General features: G+C 41.4%; 1 protein-coding gene across 10 annotated transcripts in view; it reads left to right on the forward strand.

Annotated features, from left to right (window-relative positions):
* Nucleotides 1-23,996, forward strand: part of RBMS1 (RNA binding motif single stranded interacting protein 1) — a 259,130-nt gene that overhangs the window by 115,751 nt on the left and 119,383 nt on the right. For 5 of the 10 annotated variants that reach the window (XM_006160278.3, XM_027776517.1, XM_006160279.3 and 2 more), the window contains exon 2: nucleotides 23,636-23,811. In XM_006160278.3, coding sequence (XP_006160340.1) covers nucleotides 23,636-23,811 — 176 coding nt within the window. Of the gene's footprint in view, nucleotides 1-13,126; nucleotides 13,190-18,873; nucleotides 18,926-23,635; nucleotides 23,812-23,996 lie in introns of those variants that run through there. The other 5 variants (XM_027776515.1, XM_006160280.3, XM_027776518.1 and 2 more) reach the window with 3 other exon arrangements.

Here is a 23,996-nt window from a genome sequence, read left to right on the forward strand (position 1 = left end):
AAGACCTCTTAGGCATCTCTCCTCACTCCCGGGAATTTCCTTGGCTCTGGGTAGTGTAACTCCCGCCTTTACGTGATCTTCGCTCTGTGTGCTTGTCAGTCTGTGTGTCCAAATTATCCCCTTTGATAAGGATACCAGTTACTGGATTAGGGCCCCATTTTGACTCAGTTACTTCTGTAAAGACCCTATCTTCAAAGGAGGTCATATTCCAAGTTTGGATGTTAGGACTCTAATCCATCTTTTGGGGGACGCAATTGAGCCTGTAGCAGTCTGGCACCATTTATTTAGTTTAGGCAAGACATATCACTTGGGCACTTTATTGAGCTTGAAATAAAACCCAAACATGGCACGATGCACACATGGCCACTGTAGCTTCCGGAACAGAAGGATTATACTGGTGGCCCTGTCCTACATGATATATTAGGCAATGTTATGGGGTTTTGCTATTACTCACTTTTCAGGACAGAAGATACTTCTTTATAGAAATATAATAGCTTGAGTAAGTAAATGGCTGTAGAAGTGTCTACTTTCTTCTTCTTTTTTTTTTTATTTTATTAAAAAGAGACAGAAAGAGAGAAATCACTCCCCACCCCCCACCCCAGGGGAGATGGCCACACTACAATCCCTTCTCCTCCATTCTCATTTCAGGATCTTGGACATACATGCACACACGCCTGGCATGAGTTTAAGCCCCACCAGGTCTGGATCTTGAACCGCGGTCAATTACATGGGAGTCTGACAGCATAACCATTACACTATGTTGGTCCCTCTACTTTCTTGGTCCCTCTATAGCTTCCAACCACCTGGAGTAAGTACCCCTCCCCCTGTTCTGCTTTGCCCAGGGTTATGTCAGCTTCTCCAGCCTAAAGTTCCTTTCTTGCTTCTTGAAGTCTGCTTTTCCTTCCTTTCCTCCAGGATTTCATTAGGTTACCACAAAGGCCATAGAACTCTACCCGCCCACCTTCAAGTTCACACCCCTCTCTTTAAGTTGAATTTCGGGGTCTCCCTCTTCCAGGAAGATGATCTCTGTCATCTCCCTTTTCTTCAGTTTGCAACACATAGTACATTAGGACAGAAGCCCAGTGTGATGGTTTCCCATCCACCACATCTCCTTGGGGTGTGTGGGTGGGTAGAGTGGAGAAGTAGTAATGCCTTTGTATTTGAAGGGATGAGCTGCACCACTATCCATTAAGGCATCAGGTTACCTCTGGGGAATGGGAGTGAGTTCCTGTAGTTATTGAGTAAGCTGTTCCTAACAGGAAGGTTCTTGCCCATTGGTGATTTTGTTTTAAAAGCTACTTTAGAGCTGCATTTCTGCAAGAATGTGAAATGGTATTAAAACTTTAGTTTCTAGAATCTTAGGCAAGAATTTAAAGAGCTGCATATGCTCTTGTAGAGAGGTGCCTCACTTCGTTATTCTCAACTTTCACTGTAAAAAAAAATCTTTTTTTCCTTTTCATTCTTTTCTTCTTCATCTTCTTCTCTTTTTTTTTCAGAATACTTAAGGCAGAGATAAGGTGACATTTATTGGCATTTTTTTTAAGTTAAATTAATCATTAGGACTTATTTTACACAATTACTGCTTTTTTTTTTCAGAAAGATTTTTGCTATAGGGCACATGTGCTTGTATGAGAGACAAGGAAAGACAGAAAGACAGAAAATGAGAAATCGCTCCCCACAATCCCTTCTCCTCCATATCTTCTCAGGATCTTGGGCACACATACACACACACCTGGCGTGAGTTTTAAGCTGCTGTGTTTGAGACTTGAACTGCAGTCAACTACATGGGAGTCCAATGACATAACCATTATGCCATCTCCTGGTCCCAGCTTCTGAGCTCTTCTTTAGCCTTATGTTTGGGCATATTCCTCATTAGTAGCTAGATTGTTTACTATCTGTGAATACTAGAACCTCTATGTTTCGATATCTCATGCATATTATAGGGGCATGGCAGTTGCTGCTTTTTTTCTCAGGTTTTCTTAGCTCCTCTTTTTTGCATTTAAGACATGCATTTGCTCATGTTGATTTTTCAAAAACTCATCCAGTGTGTGAAGTTAGATGTCAGTAATTATTTCTGCCAGCCCAATCAGGACCTGGCAGTGCTAGGTGTCAGGAAATGCATTGAGAGCTTTGCTCTTTCTGCCTAAAATAAGATCGTTGGATCTATTAAGCTAGCCACTTTCCCATATTTTTGCCACTAAAAGTCACATAATCTGAAGTCACATAAACTGAAGTTTATGGATTGAAATAGTTTGTGAAAGGAGCACATTGGGAACTGCCTTCATGCGTGAATAGGAATGGAAAGATCATGTCTCATGACTATGCACTGTGAAAGGGTGAAGATCCTCTTCCAGGGGATACCTGTCAGCAAATGGGGTTATATTTGTTTGTACCCAGTGAAGTATGTAGAATCCTTAACCTAGAGCTGGAGGTCTCTGCATGTCAATTAGTGGGGAGCCACAAAAACCTCTCACATCGGAAGGAGAGGTGGGTAGAAGCATCAACTCAGGGAATGGGAAATTACTTAGATCCGCTAATGCAGAAGAGGATCTAGAGGGTGTGGCCAGTCAGCGTGCAGTTTTTAGAGCCTAGAAACACCTTTTCCTGCTGGCCCATAAAATTGTCAGTTGTCCGGAGAAGCAGTGAAAGATAGACTTTGTTGGGGAAGAAGGGACAAGGTAGGTGCTGCGGTTTGAGTGGCCCAGACACAGTGCCAGAGTGTCCTGAAGACTCGGATCAGCTGGAGAAAGTCTGGAGTAGACCTTCTGTTGTAGAAGGGACACCAGGGTCTCTGAATCTCAAAGACATGCTGCCTTTATGTGGGTGTTCCCTAAAGTCTGGGCCCAGGAGAACCTGTATCAGAATTGCTGAGGCGGCTTCTTAGGGAACTCAACCCTGCAGGGTGGGAGGAGGTAGTAGTTTAACGTCTTCAGGGGATTTAGAAGCTCACTCAGGTCCGAGGACCATGGAGTGAAATACTCCTCCTCTAAGAGAGGCTATTCTCTGTTTGAATCTTTCAGTGATGAAGAGAGAACTGTCATAAAAACAGTGATCTTGGGCCAGCAGGTGGCGTGGTGGGTAAGGCACTGTATTTCCACATCGCTGACCAAGGTTTGAGTCCCAGACCTGGTGACTTGAAAATCACGCAACGTGCATTTGTGTGTGTGCCCCAAATCCCAAGAGGAGAATGGAGGAAAAGGGATTGCCATGTGGCCATCACCACTTGGGTGGAGGGGATGGGGCGGGGGGGGGAGGGGCGAGTTCTCACTTTCCCTCTCTGTCTCTCTACCTCTCTTCAGCAAGTGTAAGCACCCATGACAGAAAAACAAAACAACAAACAAACAAACAAAACCAGTGATCTAAGTTCAGGCATGGTACAGACAGAAAATATAAATGAGTTCCAAGTAAAGAATGACAAACTTGTAAGTGAGTCAAATCTGGGTCCAGGGAAAGATTGAGATAACTCCTCCAAGGCTGATGTCAGAAAACCTCACATCTGTCCTCAGAACCTTGGCTGCTCAGAGCACTGGCCTGGCTGGGCTGGCCATTTGAGTCATTCTGAGTTCCTGACAGGAACTGGAAACTGTTTCAAAGGCCAGTTGGGATGTGTGGAGGCAGCTAAGATGCAGGCCAGCTGTAAACCTCAGGGTCCGGATAAAACTCTGAAATCCAGCATAGGGAAAAGCCTTTTCTTTTTCTTCTTTTTCTGTCAAATATTTGCCATGTAATTTTTGAAGTAATTGCCGGAGGGCATGTGGTTATAGAGTGGGAGAATCTGTGTGTCCTGCTGGGGAGGACTTGGCAAGGAGGAGAGATTTCTGAGCATTTCAGAGCCAAATACAGTGAATGAGGAGAGTGAGTTTCTGTTTTTCATTTTGACCTTCTTCCTCACTCACTCTGCTGTTTACACGGAGTGAGCAAGGCTGCCTTCGGCAGCAGAGACAGAAGAGGGGCCAGGGTTCATGGCATTGCAGAGAACCTCCCCCAACCAGGTCAGCCATAGAAACTGGAGTAGACATCGTGTTGTAGGAGGGACATCAGGGTCAGGCTGGCCAGATGTCCAGAGAGGCAAGTGGACAGTAGTGTGCGACTTCTCGCCTCTACTTACTCAGCCACCGTCTGCAAAACTTGCCAGTTACTGTTAATTTTAGGAAGAATATTTAGCGATTTAAGGTTTTTGCCTAAAGCTAGAGATTTACCCAGTTCTTGATCCTTCCTCCTAAGGGAAAACAGTAACAAGAAGAATGGAGGTGAAATAGTAGTGACAGTAATGTAATCACAGTTGCCTCAGTTTTGTCCATCATCCCCAGGCCCGAGCCCCACATCCCATAGCGAGTAACAGTATTTTGAAACTTTTAACTTCTGTACTGACAACCATACATAGGCCATCATGGCCAAAGAGGAAACAGCTAAGAAAATGAAGGGGTAGGGACAGTCTTAGGATTCGACGACCAAACCGAATAGTTTGTGACCAAATTTGTTGAAAAGAGCAACTTGCAATCATGTAGGAAACATGCTTCTCAAGTCTTTGATGACACTCAGCTAGGAGGAATGGCAAGCTACAAAGAATAACAACTAGCTACTAGCACCATGCTGGAAGATAAGCTTACATGGACAAAGGGAAGTCGAATAGCAAATAAATCATTACATCTTGCATTTCAGTGAAAAATGCTAAGGAAAATGTAATAAAACTGAGTATTTCAAAGACCTTGGTGACTGGTGCCTTAGTTCAGGCTGCTCTAACAAGGTGACAGGGTGGCTTGTCAACAACAGAAATGCATTTCTCACAGTTCTGGAGGCAGCAAGTCAGATCAAGAAGCTGAGATGGTCAGTTTCTGGTGAGACCTCTCTTTTGGGTTTCAGACTGCCAGCTGCTGTGTCCTCATGTGTTGGAAAGAGAGCTGCAGAACTCTCTGGGATCTGTTTCATAAAAGCACTAATCCCATTCATGTGGGTTCTACCTCCATGACCTAAATTGCCTCCCAAAGGCCCCCTGTCCTAATACCATTACACTGGAGGTAGGATTTCAACATGTAAATTTGCAGGACACTCAAATGTCCTGCCCATAACTGTCAGTTTGACTACAGATGAGTTTAAGTCAATGAACTAATGATATTGATAAGAAATTGAGTCAAAAATTGGATCTGAAGGAACATCAGGATAACCTCTCCTAAGGCTGATGCCAGAAAATCTCATAGCACGTGTTTCTTGGATCCTTGGCCCTTGGCCAGCCAGAGCCCTGGCCTGAGCTCCTATTGGGACCTGGACCATTTCACACGTCAGTCTGGATGTGCAGAGCAGCTAAGATGCAGGGACAGCCGTGAACCAACCGCTTCATTGTTAAAATGACTTGTGTCCTTTAAAAAGGATTTTTAACTGGACTCATAGAGTACATTCACACTGGGAAAATACATTTTGCAATGATGTACAGTGATTGAATGTGCAAAAAGTTAATTTTCTTAATTAAAAAAATAAAGACAAATACATTTAGCCTGGACCTATTCCATTCAAAAAAAAAAAAAAATTAGGTAGGAGAAGGCGGCCATGTGAAGACGGAGTCAGAGATTGGTATCCTGCTGCCACCGAGCAAGTACAGTGGAAGTCACCAGGGGCGAGGAGCAAGCCAGGATGCGCCCCCACAGCTTTCAGAGGGAGTGTGGTCCTGCGAGCACCTTGACTTTGGACTTCTGGTCTCCTGGACTGGAGAGAATCCATGTTTGCTGTTTGAAGCCAGCTGGTTTCTGGCAGTTTATAACTACAGCCCCAGGAAACTGAGACAGCCACTTTCCACTTCAGTTCCCGTTACAGTTTATCTTTATTACTTTGGTATAGCTTTGTATACATCGACGGTGTAGTAGTTACTATGTAAGCTGTAAACCAAAAAGTTCCTGAGAGAAACTAATATTTCAATTTTATTAGGATAGCTTACTTATTAACTTGGTGTTTTAAAGAGGTGTACATTTTAAGGAGTGGATTTTTTTTTCTTTAAAAGCCATTCTGGACTTGAGGGGTGGGAGTATTGTGATTTTTCAGAAAGAATTTTATCCAGCCACTCAAATGACCCCCTTAAGAAATTAGTCTTCTAAATAACTCCATGTCTTACACTTCTCAAAGGTTAAAAATCAATTAGGAGGATCGGAGTAAAGGTGTCATTTTTCAATCGAAAGTCTAATAAAGCGAATCCTGGCAGGAATGAGCAACAACTGCCTGACCAGATGTGGCCATTACCACAGGCAGGACGATCCCGGCGTGATCACATCTTCTTGAAGGCTTATAGCAATTCTGATTAATCTGTTTTGAAAAGAGGAATACCCACATAGCCCATGTATCCAAAGGCAATAAAATTAAGATTATTAGGGCTCAATCTTTTTTCTGAATTATAATTCTCACTATCAATCATAATTTGCCTGGTGTCCCTGGTGTTTTGAAGTCTAAACTAGGAATTTTGAAGTCCACCTGTCATGGAGTCAGAAAACTATTCAAGAGAATATATAAATTTCTAGTGAAAATGAAGATCCTGTTTCAGCTAGGAAAATTATACGGTTAATGTCTTTCTCCCCAGATGTCCAACTGCTTTCTAAAATAGGCTTCTCCACCATTTAGTCCTCACCAGTTCTGCCCACCTCCTTAAACCTGAGAAGTATGCAACAAACAACCTTTTTCCCACCTTTGTTAATGCCAGAGAGCACACACCCCTAATACCTATAGAGACCACACACCCCTAATGAGGTCTGGTCCTCCAAAATCCCCATTTCTTCATTTCTTCTTCCTGTAAGGATCCTGGGCATACATGCACAATGCCTGGGATGTTTCTCAAGCTGCTGGGGCCAGGGCTTGAACCTTGGTTGGCCACATAAAACCTGACTCCCTCTACGTGGTGTTTAACTACTGCTGTGAGGCAGCTGCAACAGTTCCATGGTTTCTTACACATGTCAGGGTACATTCCTTCACCAACGCGCAAAGCTCTTAGCCAGGCTCTGGGCTATGGCGTGGGATTACCAGGCAGGGGATGGTCCTATGTCCTGAAGAGCCTTACAGCTAGTGGGGGAGATTTCTGGTTCTTGAATTCATATGTAAAGGTACCATGTTAAAAAGGGTTAGCCTTTTGTTGAGATAAGATGCCTTATATTGGGAGGATATAAAGCAAAGCAGGCTGCTTGAAATGTTTCCTCACGGTATCCCTTCAGTAATGCTGTGCTGTTTGTCCTGGAAGAAGGAAGGAAAGACTTGTCAGTGTTACTGTTTTGTGATCCACTTATTGAAATGTTTTGGTTGTTCTTTATTGGAAGGATTTTTTAAGAAAAAAAAAATACTGATTTTAGCTTGTTATAAAGCACATGCATTTGCTGGAGACAGACAGAGTGTATGAGTGAGCAAGAATGCAAGAAAGTGCCCCCAGGGGGATGACCGCACTGTGACACCCCCTCCTCCACTGTCCTCGTGGGATTTGGGGCACTCATGCACTCATGTCTGGCATGTTTTTCAAGCCACTGGGTCCAGGACTCAAGCTGCGATGTTGGCCATGTGGGATCCAGCCACCATAACCCCCACTCCACCTGGGTGGCCCTCTTTTATTGGAAGTTTTAGGAACCACGACTTAGGTGTATTGTTTATAGCTAAGGTCAACTTTTCTGAAAGCCTCAGTTAGAGCAGTAGTGTATCAAGTAAGGCCCCAACACAGTGAAACTTATTGCAATCTTGTTCTTCTGCCTAGTTTTTTAAACAAAGTTTATTTATCCCATGAATGAAAGGAAAATAGAGAGATACAGCACCCCGACAGGGTCCCAGTGTGCAGTCCACACCCGGTCTCAGCCAGCCCAGGTTGTGGATAAGAGTGCCTGCCGTGCTCAGGGACTGTCCTAGATACTAGAGTGTCCTTCCTTCATGGGGCTGCCCCTCCGAACTTTGTTCTTACCATGCAGCCGTCGGCCCTCTTGTTCCCCTTTTTCTTCCAGTTAGCTCCTGAAGAAGTTGTCATACTCACCTTACAGAATGCCACCTCCTTGGTTACCTTGGGGAAAGTCTCTTAAGCTCTGCTTTCTACCTTCCTTATTGTGATTAAGTTAACTAAAAAAAAAAAAAAAAAGCATACAAAGCACTTAGCTTGGTAACATAGTAAATGCTTAGCATTGTTAGTGATTAGTACTCTAACATTCTTTTCCATCAACTGTCATGGTTTAAATTTTGTTTGTTTACTTCACTATTTTTAAAGATTAACTGAATTACTTTGAAAGTGAAAAAATGATAAAGTGCTATAAACCCAACTAAAGTAGGTAAATAAAGAATTAAACCTATCCCCCTATTTAGGCAAAAACATTGTTTCTGGTATTTTTTATATGTAAGTTCTTAGATAACTACTAGCTAGGATTTCTGTGTCAGCTATTATAGCAAGGTAAGATTGGATTTTACAGGGCCAGCAGGCAGCATAGTGGTTAATGCGCTTGACTCCCATGTGGTCAACTGCAGTTCAATTCCCGGATTCGGCGGCTTGAAACATACTGGGTGTGTGTGTGTGTGTGTGTGCTCAAAATCCTGAGATGTGAATGAACAAGAAGTGATTGTGGCATGGCCATCCCCTCAGGGGATGGTTTCTCGCTTTCTGTGTCTCTTTTTGTTGAATACATGCGCCCTAGTAGCAAAAATCTCTCTCTTAAAAAAAATCGTATTTGGGACAGTTATAGCAGTTAGCGTAATGGCTATGTCGCCGGACTCCCATGTAGTCGACCGCAGTTTGAGTCCCACACCCGGTGGCTTAAACTCACACTGGGCGCTTGTGCGTGCATGCCCAGGATCGCGAGAGGAGAATGGAGGAGAAGGGATTGCGGCATGGCCATCCCCCCTGGGGGGTGATTTCTCGCTTTCTGTCTCTCTGTCTCTCTTTGTCTTTCTGGTGAGCGCACGTGCCCTATAGCAAACACCTCTCTCTAAAAAAAAAATATATATCATATTTTACAATAAGGGAGCAGAGAGCTGAAGTTAGGAGACTGTAATGCAGGCAAAGTTGATATGTTTCTGTGGAAAGCAGAATGAGATTGTCTAAGATTTTACCAGTAAATTTGGGGCCCCAATATTTATACTTTATATATTATCTTGTAAAAACGTATCCAGAGAAGATTAAACTGCCCTTTAGATTTATCTTAATTTGCTTTGTGATGGAAGTTCTTCCAAAAGCAGGGTGATGTTTTAATTTGAATAATTCTTATGGCACTGGGAGCGACTACTGGGTTTTAGGCAAGAGTGAAGTGGCTGCTTGGCGTTCTGTGTTAAGGAGGTGGGGGGGGCTCGTTTTCTGGCCACAGTGTAGGAAAGGAAACATGCTCATTCTTTCATAAATAGTTTTCCATACTAGAAGTTATCATGCCTGTTCCGATCTTCCAAAGAAAAAGTCCACCATTTTATATTTTATTACTTAATTTATTCATCTTGTTCTATGCTCTTGATTTTTAAAAAATTCCCATGATAGAGGGAGACATGAGAGAGAACGTGAGACAGAAACAGACATCCTAAACAAGTCCTCAAGCTGCAACCTACCCCAAGTCTCAGCCCTCCTGGATAATGAGCACATACTCCTGTGCCCAGCATAGTCAGGGATGGCCCCGGATGCAAATCCAGGACCTATCCTGTGTGGGTATAGTTGTATTGTATTACCACTGAGCTACCACCTCACCTCATGCCAGTTTTTGTTGTCATTGTTGTTTTTATAGAGTGCGTGTGCTTGCCAGAGAGAGGGGGTAGGGAGTGAGAAATCACCCCTCTGGGGCATGGCCACACCCAGTCTCTTTTCCTCTAGTCTCCTTTTAGGATTTGGGGTACACACCCATTCCCAGCATGATTTTCAAGCCACCAGGTCCAGGACTCAAACTGGGCAGTTGGCCATGTCATATCCAGCGCCTCAGTATCCATGCCACCTGCTGGCCCTATGCCCCAATTTTTAAACTTGCAGAGAATACTACTTTGAGTTTAGACAAAAATTAAACTGAGTGTCCCCAAACCTGAATTTTAGCTATTGGTGAAGTTATCTTTGTAAGTAAATAGAAACTTAAACATTGTTTATGTACCCTTCCTGCATTTTTTTCTTTTTAGTAAATGATTTGATAATGTAGGGGTGCCCTAAAGTTTCAGCACTCCTACTCAGATCCTGCCTACACTGACATTCCTGTCCACTCTGAGTCTCAGTGGTGGGGCTCTGGTCTGCTTTTCCTTTTCCTGTTCTGGAAAGCTCACTGGCTGCTTTGAGTCTGGTAGGGATGAGGCACAGTTCTGGCTCCTTTCACTGGTCAGTGGTGTGGAGTCTCCTGAAGCCAGTTTCTACAAACATGATTTTCTTTATAAATGTGTTTTTTTGTGATGGGTGAGGAGAGAGAGTGTCGTTATTTCTGTTTTGTGCATTTGGAAGAGCAGAAATTTATGAAACCCACTTTGGGTACTTGTCAGTAGCAAATAAGGTTAATCTGGGCTAGCAGTGGACAGCACAAGATTGTATGTTTGATTATGTGCAGCAAAGGTAAAGAGAGGTCATGAAATTAAATGTAATGAAAGAAAAGGATGGGAGAACACAAGTGCAGGAAGTTAAGTGCCATGCCGACCACCAGTGGCACACACACAGATTCTGGGTCTCTGTTCTGGAGAGCTGGAACTTTATTTTGTCCAAGGTTCCTTAGGAAAAAAGACTCCCTTTGACACTTTCATTAACTAGCAATGTGCAGGTTTAGCTCAGTTTGGTAAAAAAAAAAAAAGAAAAGAAAAGAAAAAAAAAAGATGGACTGATGCTTTGTGATGAACTTAAGCAACAGAAAATAAAAAAAAGGGTTGAAGGAAATTAGTATCTTTCCTTTTTCTTGTTGAGCAATTGCACCCCACTCTAACCAGAGTATTGTGAAATACTTATAAAGCTAAAAGAAAAAGAAGTTGTGCCTGGTTTACATAAATACTGAAACCATTTCCCAGATTCTGCTTACCACAGAGTGAAGTTCTACTTCAGTTTATCTGCTTCAGAAGAGATTAATTGAGGGGCGAAGCTTACCAGCTTTCGGTTTGGTTAGCTTCCAGGGCACCTAAGTATTTCGGGTTTTTACCATCACCACTACAGTGCTTAGAGTGTGCAGCACGGGCTGACACTGTCACAGAGGACCGTCTCGGGGTTGTCCACATATGCAGTATCATTAAGTAGATAGCTGACTTGGAAGAAAGCTTGTCCCTGTGAAAATGGGAAAATGCTTAGGTCACACGAAGTACCATTCTTTAGAGTATACTGGTAAGCCGTTGGGAGCAGGGTTCACATTTAAATCTCAACCTTCTGAAGGGAAGCCAGTTAGCCTTAGAGAGTTAATCCGAGCATGTGCATTGTGAAGCTTTAGGATAAAGCATATACTGCAATACATTAAAAAAAAAAAAAAAAAAAAAACTCACCGACTTCTCCATTTTATTTTTAAGGAAGCCAGGAGGTTGAAGTCACTCATATTAAGTTATGCGTTTGTGACCTACATTGCCTAGGGTGATTAGACAGTGGGTGAGCAAGTCTAGGATTCTTCAAGAGTTTCTAATGGGGTTAGCAGGTAGCATGGTGGTTAAGGCAGCTGGACTCCCACGTGGCTGACCACTGTTCAAGTCTCGGTCCTGGCAGCTTGCTTTCTCACTTTCCTTCTCTCTCTCTCTGATCAACTTCAAAAAAAAAATTTTAAATAAAATAATGACAATAAAATTTAAATAATTCTTTAAAAAAAAAAAGAGTTTCTAATCTAAGCTATTAAAACACTAGTGAATGTACCTAGATGTATTCCTGTGACAAAAGTCACCACACTGCTATAATTAACCTGTTTGGTTTTGGGATCTTCTTGTAGATGGTACAAATAATGATCATGTATGATATCTACCAATTTTTAATATAAAAAATGCAAACATAGAAATGGACAACATTCACAAGCAACTTGTAGGAACTTTCTGTTTTAAATTTAATAGGTGTTACGAGTTTTTTTGTTTTTTCTTTTTAAAGTCTGGGTGTTTAGCATAGTAGACACGGTCATCCAGATAAGTTACTCTGAAGTTGAAAGGGGATGAAATATAAGGTATGAAAGGGACTGTACAAAATAAATAATTTTTCTAAGATGCATTAATGAAACCAGCATATCAATTTTGTTCATTAAAAAAAAAAACAAGAAAGAAAAGAAAACTCCTTAAGAAAACTTGGCCTGTGCCATTATCTTTCCTGCAGTCCTTGCAGCAAACAAGAACTGGTGCTTTATGATGGCAGTGGTGGAAATGAGCCTCGCTCTGCTCCAATTAGCTGCATGGCCATGGATATATGATTTCACCTCTCCTGGCCTTAGGTTTCTTGAAAAATGAGGGGTTAGATTAAATCAATGTTCTTTTGATTAAAAATAAAAATATTGCTCTCTCCTCCACTCCTCCTCTCCTCTCTTAAGATTCCGATATATTTCCAGGGGATAATGATTGGATTGTGTGATCTCTGATGTCCCTCTCGGGTTTAACATTTAGTGATTCTGAGCAGATTCTGGGTTGGATATCAGTGGAACAAAGGCTGCCATCTCACTTTGCACATACATGCAGCTTGCTCCTTCTTAGCGCTGGGAGGGGACCTTCCTAAATTCATCCTCACAAACCTTAAGAGCCCTTGTCTCACAGCAGAACCTAGAAGTTCCATAGAAATGTAGATTCTTGGCCCCATCCCTAAGGGCTGTGTCAACTCTATGTTTTAAGAAGGCAGGTGATTAGGGCCTATAGGTGGCATGGTGGTTAAGGTGCTGAACTCACACATGGCCAACTGTTGTTCAAGTCCTGGAACTGGTGGCTTGCTTTCTCACTTTCTTTCTCGCTCTCTCTGGTGAGTGCATGTGCCCTATAGCAAATTAAAAAATAATAATAAATAAAATTAAAATAAATTTCTTGTAAAAAAGAAGGCAGATGGTATGGGTTGAGAAATGTTGCAGGCTACTGTTATTTACCCTGCAGGGGGCAGTATTATTGGGGTCTCACATAAGTCAATCAGTTAGTAGGTTGCTACCAGCATTTGTTTTTTTAACCAAACAGACTGGAGAAGGTAATATTAGGTTACTATGTGTACTGAGGTCCCTAATGTGGTAAAGGGAGAGACTGCCTCATAAAACGTCTGTGCCAATGTTGTATGTGTATACGAGGGGACTTCAGAAATGTTTGTGAAAACAGACTTAAGGTATGTGTTTACTTTGGTGCCGAAAAATTTTGAAATCCATGCAGTTTTTTTTTTTTGTTTTTTTCATAATGCACATTTTATTTTCCTTTTTTGTAAAAGTTTCTTTCTTCTAGGGGGGACGCACCCCCAATAAGATTTTCACACTGTGATTCACTATCAGCATTAGCCAACAAAGATCACAGGCGTGTGCACAGGTGTGTGCCTGCCATGCTCATTGTCTCATGCATTATAGGCTCCAAGACAGTCATCCACTCCCCTCTGTCTTTACTTACACAGAGAGGTGTACAAAAAAATACATAGGCTGATGCATAATAAAAGAGTTGTTTTACACTAGTATCACTTTACTATTCTTTTAATTTGCCATAGGGCACATTAAGAAACCAAGAAAGCACCCTCCAGAGGCAATGGCCACATGCAGTCTGCTCCCCTCCATTCTCCTCTCAGGGTTTTGAGCATACATGTACATGCTCCTTGCGTGTCCTTCAGGTTGGCAGGTTCATACCAAACTAAGAAGGTAGCCATGTGGGATCCAGTGGCCTTAACCACCATGCTGCCTGCTTGCCCCATTTATTTTATTTTTTTAAGTTTATTTATTTTATTCGTAGTAGCATGCACATTTGTGTGAGGGGGGCGGGGCAAGAAAGAGAAGCACCCTAACTGGTCACATTGCAGTGCCCTTCCTTTGGCCTCTAGCTTGGCAGGATCTCTGGCCTTCATGAACATGCCTTGAACAAGGTGTGTTTTCAAGCCTCCCTGGGGAACCCAACCTGTGGTGAGCAATTTGCCTCCAGCACTGCAGTTCAGTTTGCTCCCAGCCCTGCTGCCAAGCTGGGCCTGGTATCACCTTCTGTAACTATTCAGATTGTGTCATATATATGAGACACAGAAACAAACCCAAATGTTACTTTTCAAATTGTAGTGATTCAAAAAATGTTCCCATTCATGTTTTACTTTGTTTCTCTGTAAATTACACTATCAGAAGGAAAAAAATGTATTATTTTTTAAAACTAAGGGGAAATTTGAAATGTTTGTTCAAGTTCCTGAAAGTCCTGATAATGCTTTGTTATCTAAGGGCTAATTTGGGAAACCTATAGTACTACAAGTCATTGTACATCTAAAATAAGTAACTTGAGTAAATTGGCTTGGGGTAGTTTTTGTTTTCTTTATTATAAATTTACTCATATAATTTTTCTAACTTAACATTTATTCTCTTTACAATGTTTTCAACAAGTACCAGTTAATGTGATGAAAGTGTATTTTAGAATGGGTGATTTCCACCCTGAGGACTTTGCAATCTCAGCAATAATTCTTTACTTGCAAATAATACACAGAGAAGATACAGACTGTGCTGTAGAAAGGCCTTAAAAAACAGCTGGGAGGAAGTTGTCAGCCCTGGAATCCTAACTCTTCCAGGGTGAGGCAGGAAATTCAGAACATTGCCAAGGTATCCTGAACTGTCATGATAAAAGTAATGTTTCACTTCCTTAGGAAGTTTTTTTTTTTTTTAACTTATTTTGAGTAAAAAGGAAGAATTTTCTGTCCTCTTGACAAGGCTGTGTGTTGAGAAAGAAAACTGGTGTGTATGTGGAAATTCCTCATTTGAGGCTCAGAGGAGGAGAAAAACACCTGCATTTAGAATCCAAGAGAATAATTAATTTTGCACCTGAAGTTGAGCAGGATATCAAGTCTACCATGGTCTAACAGGTGGTTGTTTGGGATGTAATTTGCTTATTATTTTGAATTTTCTTTTAAGGTAGGTTCAGAGCTATTATAGAGTCCATATATAAGTGCTATCTCGGGTGCTATCTCAATACACTTTAGCATTAGCCTGCTACTGAATTACTGAATTTTAGAGCTAGAAGAGTATAGAAATCACAGGTGGCATGGTGGTTAAGGCACTGGATGCCCACGTGGACAACCATGGTTCAAGTCTCATTAATATATATATTATTTATATATACATATAAAAAATGAGACTTGAACCATATACAGGTATATATATATACACACACACACATACACACACACACATATCTATATCTATATCTATATATATATATATATATATAAATGAGACTGCAGATACTGTGAATGCAGCTTTTCTGATTACTTGCTGAAACAAAAATGTCAGGGTACTAATAAAGTCTCAGTAGATCAAAGTCATTGTGTTGATTTCAGCTGTAATTTTCACTTTAAGAACACTCCAGTTTGGGACCAGCAGTTAGCTTAATGGCTATGTCGCTGGACTCCCACGTAGTCGACCGCGGTTCGCGTCCCGGACCCGGTGGCTTACAGCTCAGGCCGGGCGCGTGTGCATGCATGCCCAAGATCCCGAGAGGAGAATGGAGGAGAAGGGATTGCAGCGTGGCCATCCCCCTTGGGGGGTGATTTCTCGCTTTCTGTCTCTATGTCTCTCTCTGTCTGTCTGGCAAACGCACATGCCCTATAGCAAAAAAAAAGAAAAAGAAAAAGAAAAAACACTCCAGTTTCAGGAGCTCTGACTATTGCATTATTTTTGTTTTAAATATGTTCCTTTAGGCTTTAGTCGTAATTTTAGTATAGCTTATATATTTAGGATACCTTAGAATCCTCTGTGACAAAGTCAGAACAGTGCAGGGCTTAAGGGTGTAGGAAGACAATGCTGCAGTGTGTGATTTCTGCTGGTCCTCAGTTGTGCAGTGTCACAGAGATTGTCCTTCCTGGAGTCTGTGCATTTTAACCTGTTGCTCCACTTCTCTGGCCATTTTGCAGAGAGAGAAGAGTATTCAAAGAACCTGACTGGTGCTATCTCGATACACTTTAGCCTTAGCCTGCTACTGAATATTAGAGCTGGAAGGGAGTATAGAAATCACAGGTGACATGGTGGTTAAGGCACTGGATTCCCACTTGGACAACCATGGTTCAAGTCCCTAATCTAGCGGCTTGTCTTCTCACTTTTCTTCTCTCTCTCTGTCTCTCTCTGGTGAGCACACATGCCCTGTAGCAAATTTTAAAAATAATAAAGTCAAATAATTATAAAAGAAAAAAAAAAAGAAATCACCAGTCCAAACTGGAATTGAACAGTCCAGAGATAATCAGTAGTTATTTACTCATTCTAGTTCCTGGCTGAGATGGTATATATTTTTTTTTTTTTTTTTTTTTTAATGACGTACCTTCCTTTGATAGAGGGAAGGGAGGAATTTTGTTTCCCACAAGCCATCCTCTTCATTAATGTCTTTAAATTCTCTTTTCTCCTGTGAGATGGTGGCAATTTGTGATACCATGTCCATACTACACCTTGCTTTTTAGGTTCTTCTGCAACCTTTCTCATTTCCCTCCTCCCTCAAACATCAACTCTTGGAGTTTCCTCTGAGCCAGCGAGTTGAACATTTCCCTGACTTTCATGAAGAGTGAGCATCTCACATCTCGTCTTTATCTTTTGTTGATTTCTCCTCTCCTCTCCCTACTAGCACCCTTTCAGACTTTCCATTCCTTTTATTCTTAATGACTTGCTATTAACATTCAGCTCACTCAGCCATCCTCTCCCTCTGTGAAGCCTTCCTCAACCTTTGTGTCCCTTGCCCTTTCATCCTCCCTGCTCCCTATCTCCCCTTGGTCAAACTATTATTTTTAGAAACTATGCCATACCACACCATTATATGTAGTGCAATTAAGGGTAGCTAAGGCTAGGAACCCACTGTTAAAAGCTTTTCCTTCCTAATGGATATGTTCTCTGGGAAGGAGGTTTTGAAACCATTGCCTTAGGCCCTTCACTTTCTTGTCCCTCCAGTTTTCTGGTGAATAACTTACATTTAATGTCTTCAGTCTGGTATCTTCATGTTGGTCTTTAACTATTTCACATACTGTCCAACCCCTCCATGCACCCCCCTCTTACCCCCAATTTGTCAGTACTGTTCCAAGACAAGAAGAAATAAATAGCACAAGAATCCTGGTGTGTTTTCTGGTCCAAAGTTCTGAGTACGCAGCTTGGGGAGTTAGGAGTTCTCAGAAGAACCTTTGTAGGGAACAGAAAAATTGGACTGGTTTTTTTATGCAGGAACATGGGACCCACCATTAAAGGATATCTGAATGATTAGGAATCTAATTTCCTGGTGGGATCTGGAAGGGAAATTTGACCTTAGAAACCAAGCATTATACTAGACGTGTGTTTTCCACAGCAGATTAGTGTCCCTCGCTTACGCTTTCTTCTTCCTGCCCACCCAAATCACTATCTCTACCCCAAAAAAAGTGTTCAAACTGTTTGAATCCCTAAGCATTTTTCCTTCTGTTTAAGCTCTTTCATTTCTGTGTGATGATTCTTGTCTATTCAGTCATGTAGTATTCCATAATGCAAGTCTTAACTTTGTTTCTTTTATCAGAGGTCTATGAAAGTGATAGTAATTTAGGTAAAGGGATTTCTATGTGGGAATGTCAATTTTACATGAAAGGATCAGTTTTGATAGATACATCAGAGAATTAATTGTGAAGCCTACTGAACATTTATTTTTAGATTTTATTTGAATAGCTAATGTAATATGGACCCCACTCTTTTGACAGACTTAATGCAACAAAAAAAATTTATGATCTGTTTCTCAGCTTTATAGTCTTAAAGCTGCTGTTTGTTTCTTAACAAGGGACAGTGAAGGTATGAGAACTTGTTTCATAAATTCATTGGGAATAGTGATTTGCACCTTGATACCCTCGTATCAAATGAGATTAGTGGATATTTCTCTCATTCCATAATATGGATAACTACGACACTGTGTAAAGGGGGACTATTCTTTATTAATCTAGGTGCTGCCCTTTAATATCCTGACTTTGGGCATTCCTTCCCTGACCTACCCTGAAAAGCAACTGCTTCCTGACCAGTTTCTTAACTCTCACTTTACTAATTCATCTCCCACTTCTGCCCTTTTTTTTTTTTTTTTTTTTCCCTAGGCCAGAAATTCTTTCCTAGCCATCATCCCTAGCTTTCATTCAGCCATTTGGAAGGCTAAAAGGAAACAAACAAAACTCCTGACCATGGCTAAATTGGCCCATTTGAGCATTTCCCTTTATCCCCAAGCTCCCAGCTTAATAATACCCTCATATTATATATATTTTTAATATCTTGAAGACATATGGAGAGGGGCCAGCAGATGACATGGAGGTTAAGGGTGCTGGACTCCCACATGACTGACCATGGTTCAAGTCCCAGACCTGGTGGCAGCTTGCTTTCTCACTTTCCTTCTCTCTCTCTTTCTCTCTGTTCTTCTCTGATAAAATCAAAATAAGTAAATAAATACATTTTTTAAAAAGCTAAATAAACTAATTCTTTAAAAAAACATATAGAGAGTAATCAGTATATGGAAATTAGCATAGTATATATAATGTCATCACATAGTATACTCCATTACATGAATTACCAGTGAAAATGACAATGTTCTCTAATTTCTCTGTGCTCTGAGAAGCAACAGTAGTGATGCTTTTGCTTCTCGGTAAAGGAAATTATTGATGTGTTAAACCTGCCTGCTGTTGGGGTCATGGTGGTGGTCGCCATGGTGGTGGTCGCCATGGTGGTGGTCACCGTGGTGGTGGTTGCCGTGGTGGTCGCCGTGGTGGTGGTCGCCGTGGTGGTGGTCACCGTGGTGGTGGTTGCCATGGTGGTGACATATCGGAACAGGGGATATATAATCCCCCAGCATATAGGACTAAGGGATCATAGCCTTTGTAAACTGAGGATGGTGGCTTTAAAGAAGACTTGAGAGAGATTAGAAGGCAGGTCTAAGTTTCCTTTCCTTTCAAAATACAATAGAATTCTTAGCGAAGTTGCTAAGTAAGGGGGTAAAAAAGGAGGACAGCGTCAGCTATAGGGTTGGTCAGATCACTATTCCTTAGCCTTTAGTAATAGGAAGGAAATGAGACAATAGAATTCAAAACGATAGACCTTCATTTTTAAATCATCCATGCTAAATAGAAATCTACAACAATGTACATGATTACCACCCCATTTTAGTTCACAGTGGTTAATTATGACCTTTTTTGTGAAGTCCCTTTGCACTTGGTGTTTGTATAGAAGAGACGACATGTTTGATATGGTGTTGGGTGGGAGGGTGACATGAGGAGAGGACAATGGAATTACCCTATGTATGTCAGTGGTCCTATCTTTCAGTGTAGGAGGCCCAGTGGGCTTTCCTGGCCGGATGGAGGCACCAGTGCTGTCTATGCAGGAAGTGCTCCCTGATTGTTATCCATAGAGGAAGTCCTTCACAGGAAGTGCTTTCTGAGTGTTGCCCACACAGGAAGTTCTTCTGAGTGTGAATGAGTTGCTTTTCCTGCTGGCGCTGGGACACTTGTGCAGGGAGTGCAGAGGATCTGATAATAAAGCCACCCATTTATTCACCACTGACTTTGTTTTTTATCAGTTTGGGCAGACTAATTAATCCCAGATAAATATTACCAAGAAAATGGGATTAGCCTGTTTCCTCTGCCCATGAAGAGAGAGAATGTAGCTGTTTACCTGACCTGAAAGGAGTAAAGTTAATTTGGAGAAGTTTGGGATAGAGGATAAGCTCTTTTGGGATGGGTCAGCACTTAGCTCTAGTTATCTAGTCACCAATTCCCTAATTAGATCCAATGCAGTAAACTAGCCCTGGCTTCATTCACAGAGGGTCTTTTGAAATTCCGTGGTGGCTTAAACTTTCTGAGAGACAAGATGCAAAAGTGCAACCAATGAGGAAGATGGAGCTTGATAAAATACTGTTCCTTTGTAAATTTTCTTTCTTTCTGTTTTATTTTGTTTGGTAAGTTTATCATTTGTGCTGCCAAGGCACATAGTCTAACTACAAAGTGTAATTACTTTAAATTTATCAGTGTTCTGAAGTCGTAGTTAAAGACTTGTATTTGCATTTCAATCTAGGCATGAGGGTTTAATTTTTCCCTGTTTAAGTAATGCCTTCCTAAAATGCTGACTCTGATGTTTAGTTGTAATACGCGACAGCTTTCCAAGGTTGTTGCAGGACTCATCCTTTAACGAAAAAAAATGTATAAAGTATAATTTTAAAAAAACAGTTTTTCTTTTTAAAGGTAAGTTTTTTTTTGGAAACACTATTAAAATACATAGCTGTCAGTGGTATTCAGTATCACATTTCCAAGAAGCTTGAATTCGATAGTTAGGCTACAGGTAGGATGGGGATGGAAAATGAGAGACTGCAGGAGGGCATCTGGGAGATAGAAGGTGTTTGGGGTACCATTTAGAGTACTGTTTGATGGTTCTGGCTCTGTCATTTAGCAAACTTGGCTGCTTCAAATTCTAGCCCCAACACCCACAAAAGGTGTGGCCTTGATGCATTACTTAGATTCTCTTGAGACTCAGTTTTCTAGTCTGCAAAGTGGGAGAACAATAATGTAGCTGTTTTGTTGGATTAAGTAAGATAGTGAATATAAAACTTACCCAGAGTCTGGTACATGGTAGACATCTGCTATGTGACAGTAATTATTATTCATACTATTATCATTAACACTAGCCCATTCCTAATATTTAGGAGTAAACAGCTTTCTTGTTTGAATTTTCTTCTTTAGTTTCAGTGAATTCTAAAAACTTAATGTTTCCAGGGGTCAGCAGTTGGCATAGTGGTTAAGGTGATAAGGTGCTGGACTACCATGTGACTTACCACGGTTTGAGTCCTTGACTCAGGGGCTTGAAAATCACGCCAGGTATGTATGCTTGCATGCCCAAAATACTGAGAGGAAAATGAAGAACAAGGCATTGTGGTGTGACCATTCCCGCCGCAGGGTGGTTTCTCATTTTTCCTCTCTTTGTCTCTTTCTGTCTCTGTATCTCTCTAGCAAGTGCATGTGCCCTATGAGAAAAACCTAAAAACAAAACGAAACTTAAATCTTTGCTCTAACATTATTTGCACCAGAAAATTTTAAAATGGACCATCTAGACAAAATCAGGGCTTCTCTCTTTCAGCTATCTTTGTATTCGGCTAGCTCTGAGAGAGAGTTAATGTTCAGATGAAATTTGAATTTGAACTAAGTTCTCTAAAGGGTTCACTAGAGGCTAGTAGTCCTCCTCTGGTACACTGAGGAGTCCCTGTCTCCTGTGTAGGATCAGATGGTAGAAGATTCCATTCCCTCATGGGGCAGATGAGAGAGAGCAGGGAGTCACAGGCCAGATGGGTTCTCACCTACTTCCCACAGTGAGAAAACATCACTACAATTAATATGAATGCATGTTGGACATACATTAAATTGGCTATGTAAATTCAGAAACACAAATCATAGCTCCACTTCTGCCAAAAATAAATACATAAATACAAACCTACTGCTTTAATGTCAAATGATCTCTGAATAAATCACACCCCCGAACATTTCCCTTCAACATGTAAGTTCAGGCCCAGCCCTCCCTGTCCCCCTGGGGTCGGAGCCGGTGCTGCCGTGGAATGCAGTCTGTGAACATCTGATGGTTCCTTTGCACCACGTTGATGGAATCCTCTAAGAGTGGGATGGACTTGACCCACAGCTCCTTTGCTACTTCTCCATATCTCCTCCCAGGCGAATGTGTCTTGTCCCTGGCAGCTGCACCCATCATACTGGGTGATGGTGTGGCTCATGTTGGGATGTTTTCTCTGACACTGATCAAAGGAGATCGAAGAGAAAATTCAGTCTTGTCCAGTTCTCTGGACAGCTACAATTTCTCTGTGTCAGTCAAAGGCTTGGGATAGGCAAATGTGTGTTATTTCCAGCACCTCAGTTCTTACTGATTTGAGAAACAGGGGAGGGCTGGGTACGCACAGGTAATAAGTTGCCTCAGAAATGGAACCTGGACTCTGTATGACATGGTCTGAGGTGCCACATGTGACAAGCCAAAGACAGGGTTTAGTCTTGGTTTTATTTCTAGAAAGCAGAGTCTTCAGCCCTCAGAGGAAAACCAGCAGTGAAGGGAAAGGATATGAGTCCAACTGCTTATTAAGGACAGAAGTCAGATCGATTAGATAAGATGTGATCTCAGGCAGGTTTTGTTTGGGGGTTAAACAGTCTGATGTTCCCTGTTTTAAGTTCAGCCTTCTGTAGGTAGCATTTCTGCATTGACTACAGTTAACACTTTTTGCTGTTCTCCTTCTTAAAGAAAACCCCATTAGATAAAGTAGTGTTTGCACTCAGATAATTTCTTAGCAAGGCCCCTGGGCAGTGGGAAGAAGAATCTGGAAGGTATAGGACCAGAAGATGTGATTGTGTATCTAAATTAATGAGATCCCATTGTGTTGGGATATTGCGGAACTGGGATGATCATGGCAGAACTGAATACAGAACCAGGGATCTGTGGTGGGTAGCTGAGCTTTCTGATGAGGTAAAGGGGGATACATTTATTTCAAAGGGTCGGCTTTCCAAACTTTCCACTGTGGAATTTAATTTGGTTTCCATATGCCTAATATTCTTGTTTATAGGTGTAAAGACTTGAAATTTTTGTTGCAGTCTAGTGACTAAATTCAAATGTTCAAACTGCTAATAGAAGCGATATGCTTGGGTTTAGTATATTTGTTATTTAGAAGCTGTGAGGAAGAGAAAAAAAATTTCTGTCCAGGTGTGAAATTACTGAGCACTCACTGGGAGGACACTTTGGGTTGTGCTCACTTCCATCTCAAGCTGAACCATTTAACTTCCTCCTAAGTCATGTGTGTGGCGTAAGGTCAGAGAACTGTGGGGTTTTTTCGATTGGCTCACAGAGAATTATCTGGTGTGAGTACAATTTCAGACATTCTTCCTAGGTGGCTGCTGACTGTCAAACCACACTGAGCCCTTGGCTGCAGGCTTTGCAAGAGTTGTGGTGTTTGCCATGAGGCTTGGGAAGATTTCCAGCTACCATACTCACAAGGGTTAAATTTCACAGATTTAGCCAGAGCAAAGGGCAGCATGCCTGTGAATCTTATCCACATGCCTCAATGAAGCATGTGCCTGTCTTTGAACGAGGTGAAGTCCTTACTTCATGATGTGGATTAAATTCTTAACTTTCTTATACTTGAAGAGTATTCTCATTTGAAGAGTTGTCTTAATAAAATAATCAGCAACTTTCAATCAAATGTTCTTCAGCATTTGAAAACCTTTTCAAAAGTCTAGTGATTTCTTAATTAGTGTATATTAAGACAGTATTATCATATAACTTCATGCAAGTCATTTCGGAGTCTTAGTGATACATTCTTTAAACTGTATGAATAAGTTAATCTTTTATAAATTGAGTTGCATTTAAAGCGTACATAGAGAATTTTCTACTGAGCAAAATCCTATTATTAATTTCATGTTAAAGGAAAGAGCATTTTGGTAGACTGAACAGATCTTTTTTAATGGTGTAAATTAAAGTCTATACATCAAAGTATCTGAAGATGACTTGTCTTTAAACCTTGGAAACTTCATTTTTATTTTGGAGACTATCTAGCCTCTGAATCAATCTCTAATGTTCTAATGCTCCTGTTCTTTGTTTTCCAGCAGTCTCTGGTCCCAACGCACCCCATGGCCCCTCCCAGTCCCAGCACCACCAGCAGTAATAACAACAGTAGCAGCAGCAGCAACTCAGGATGGGATCAGCTAAGCAAAACGAACCTCTACATCCGAGGCCTGCCTCCCAACACCACCGACCAGGACCTGGTGAAACTCTGTCAACCGTAAGTAGTGTTGTTCTTATTTTAGCTGCTGCATATTTCCTTGATCATTGTACTGAGTGATGTAAGTTGTGTTATAAGAGAGATTAAGGACAACTCTGTGGACCCATTAGAATGGGTTTCCAAGGTTTTAGTCCTTAGACGCTTATTCAGTCAGTATTAACAACAGCAGAATGCCTATATAATAA

Source organism: Tupaia chinensis, unplaced genomic scaffold (genome assembly GCF_000334495.1).
Source record: "Tupaia chinensis unplaced genomic scaffold, TupChi_1.0 Scaffold000674_2, whole genome shotgun sequence".
NCBI classification, from domain to species: Eukaryota; Metazoa; Chordata; class Mammalia; order Scandentia; family Tupaiidae; genus Tupaia; species Tupaia belangeri.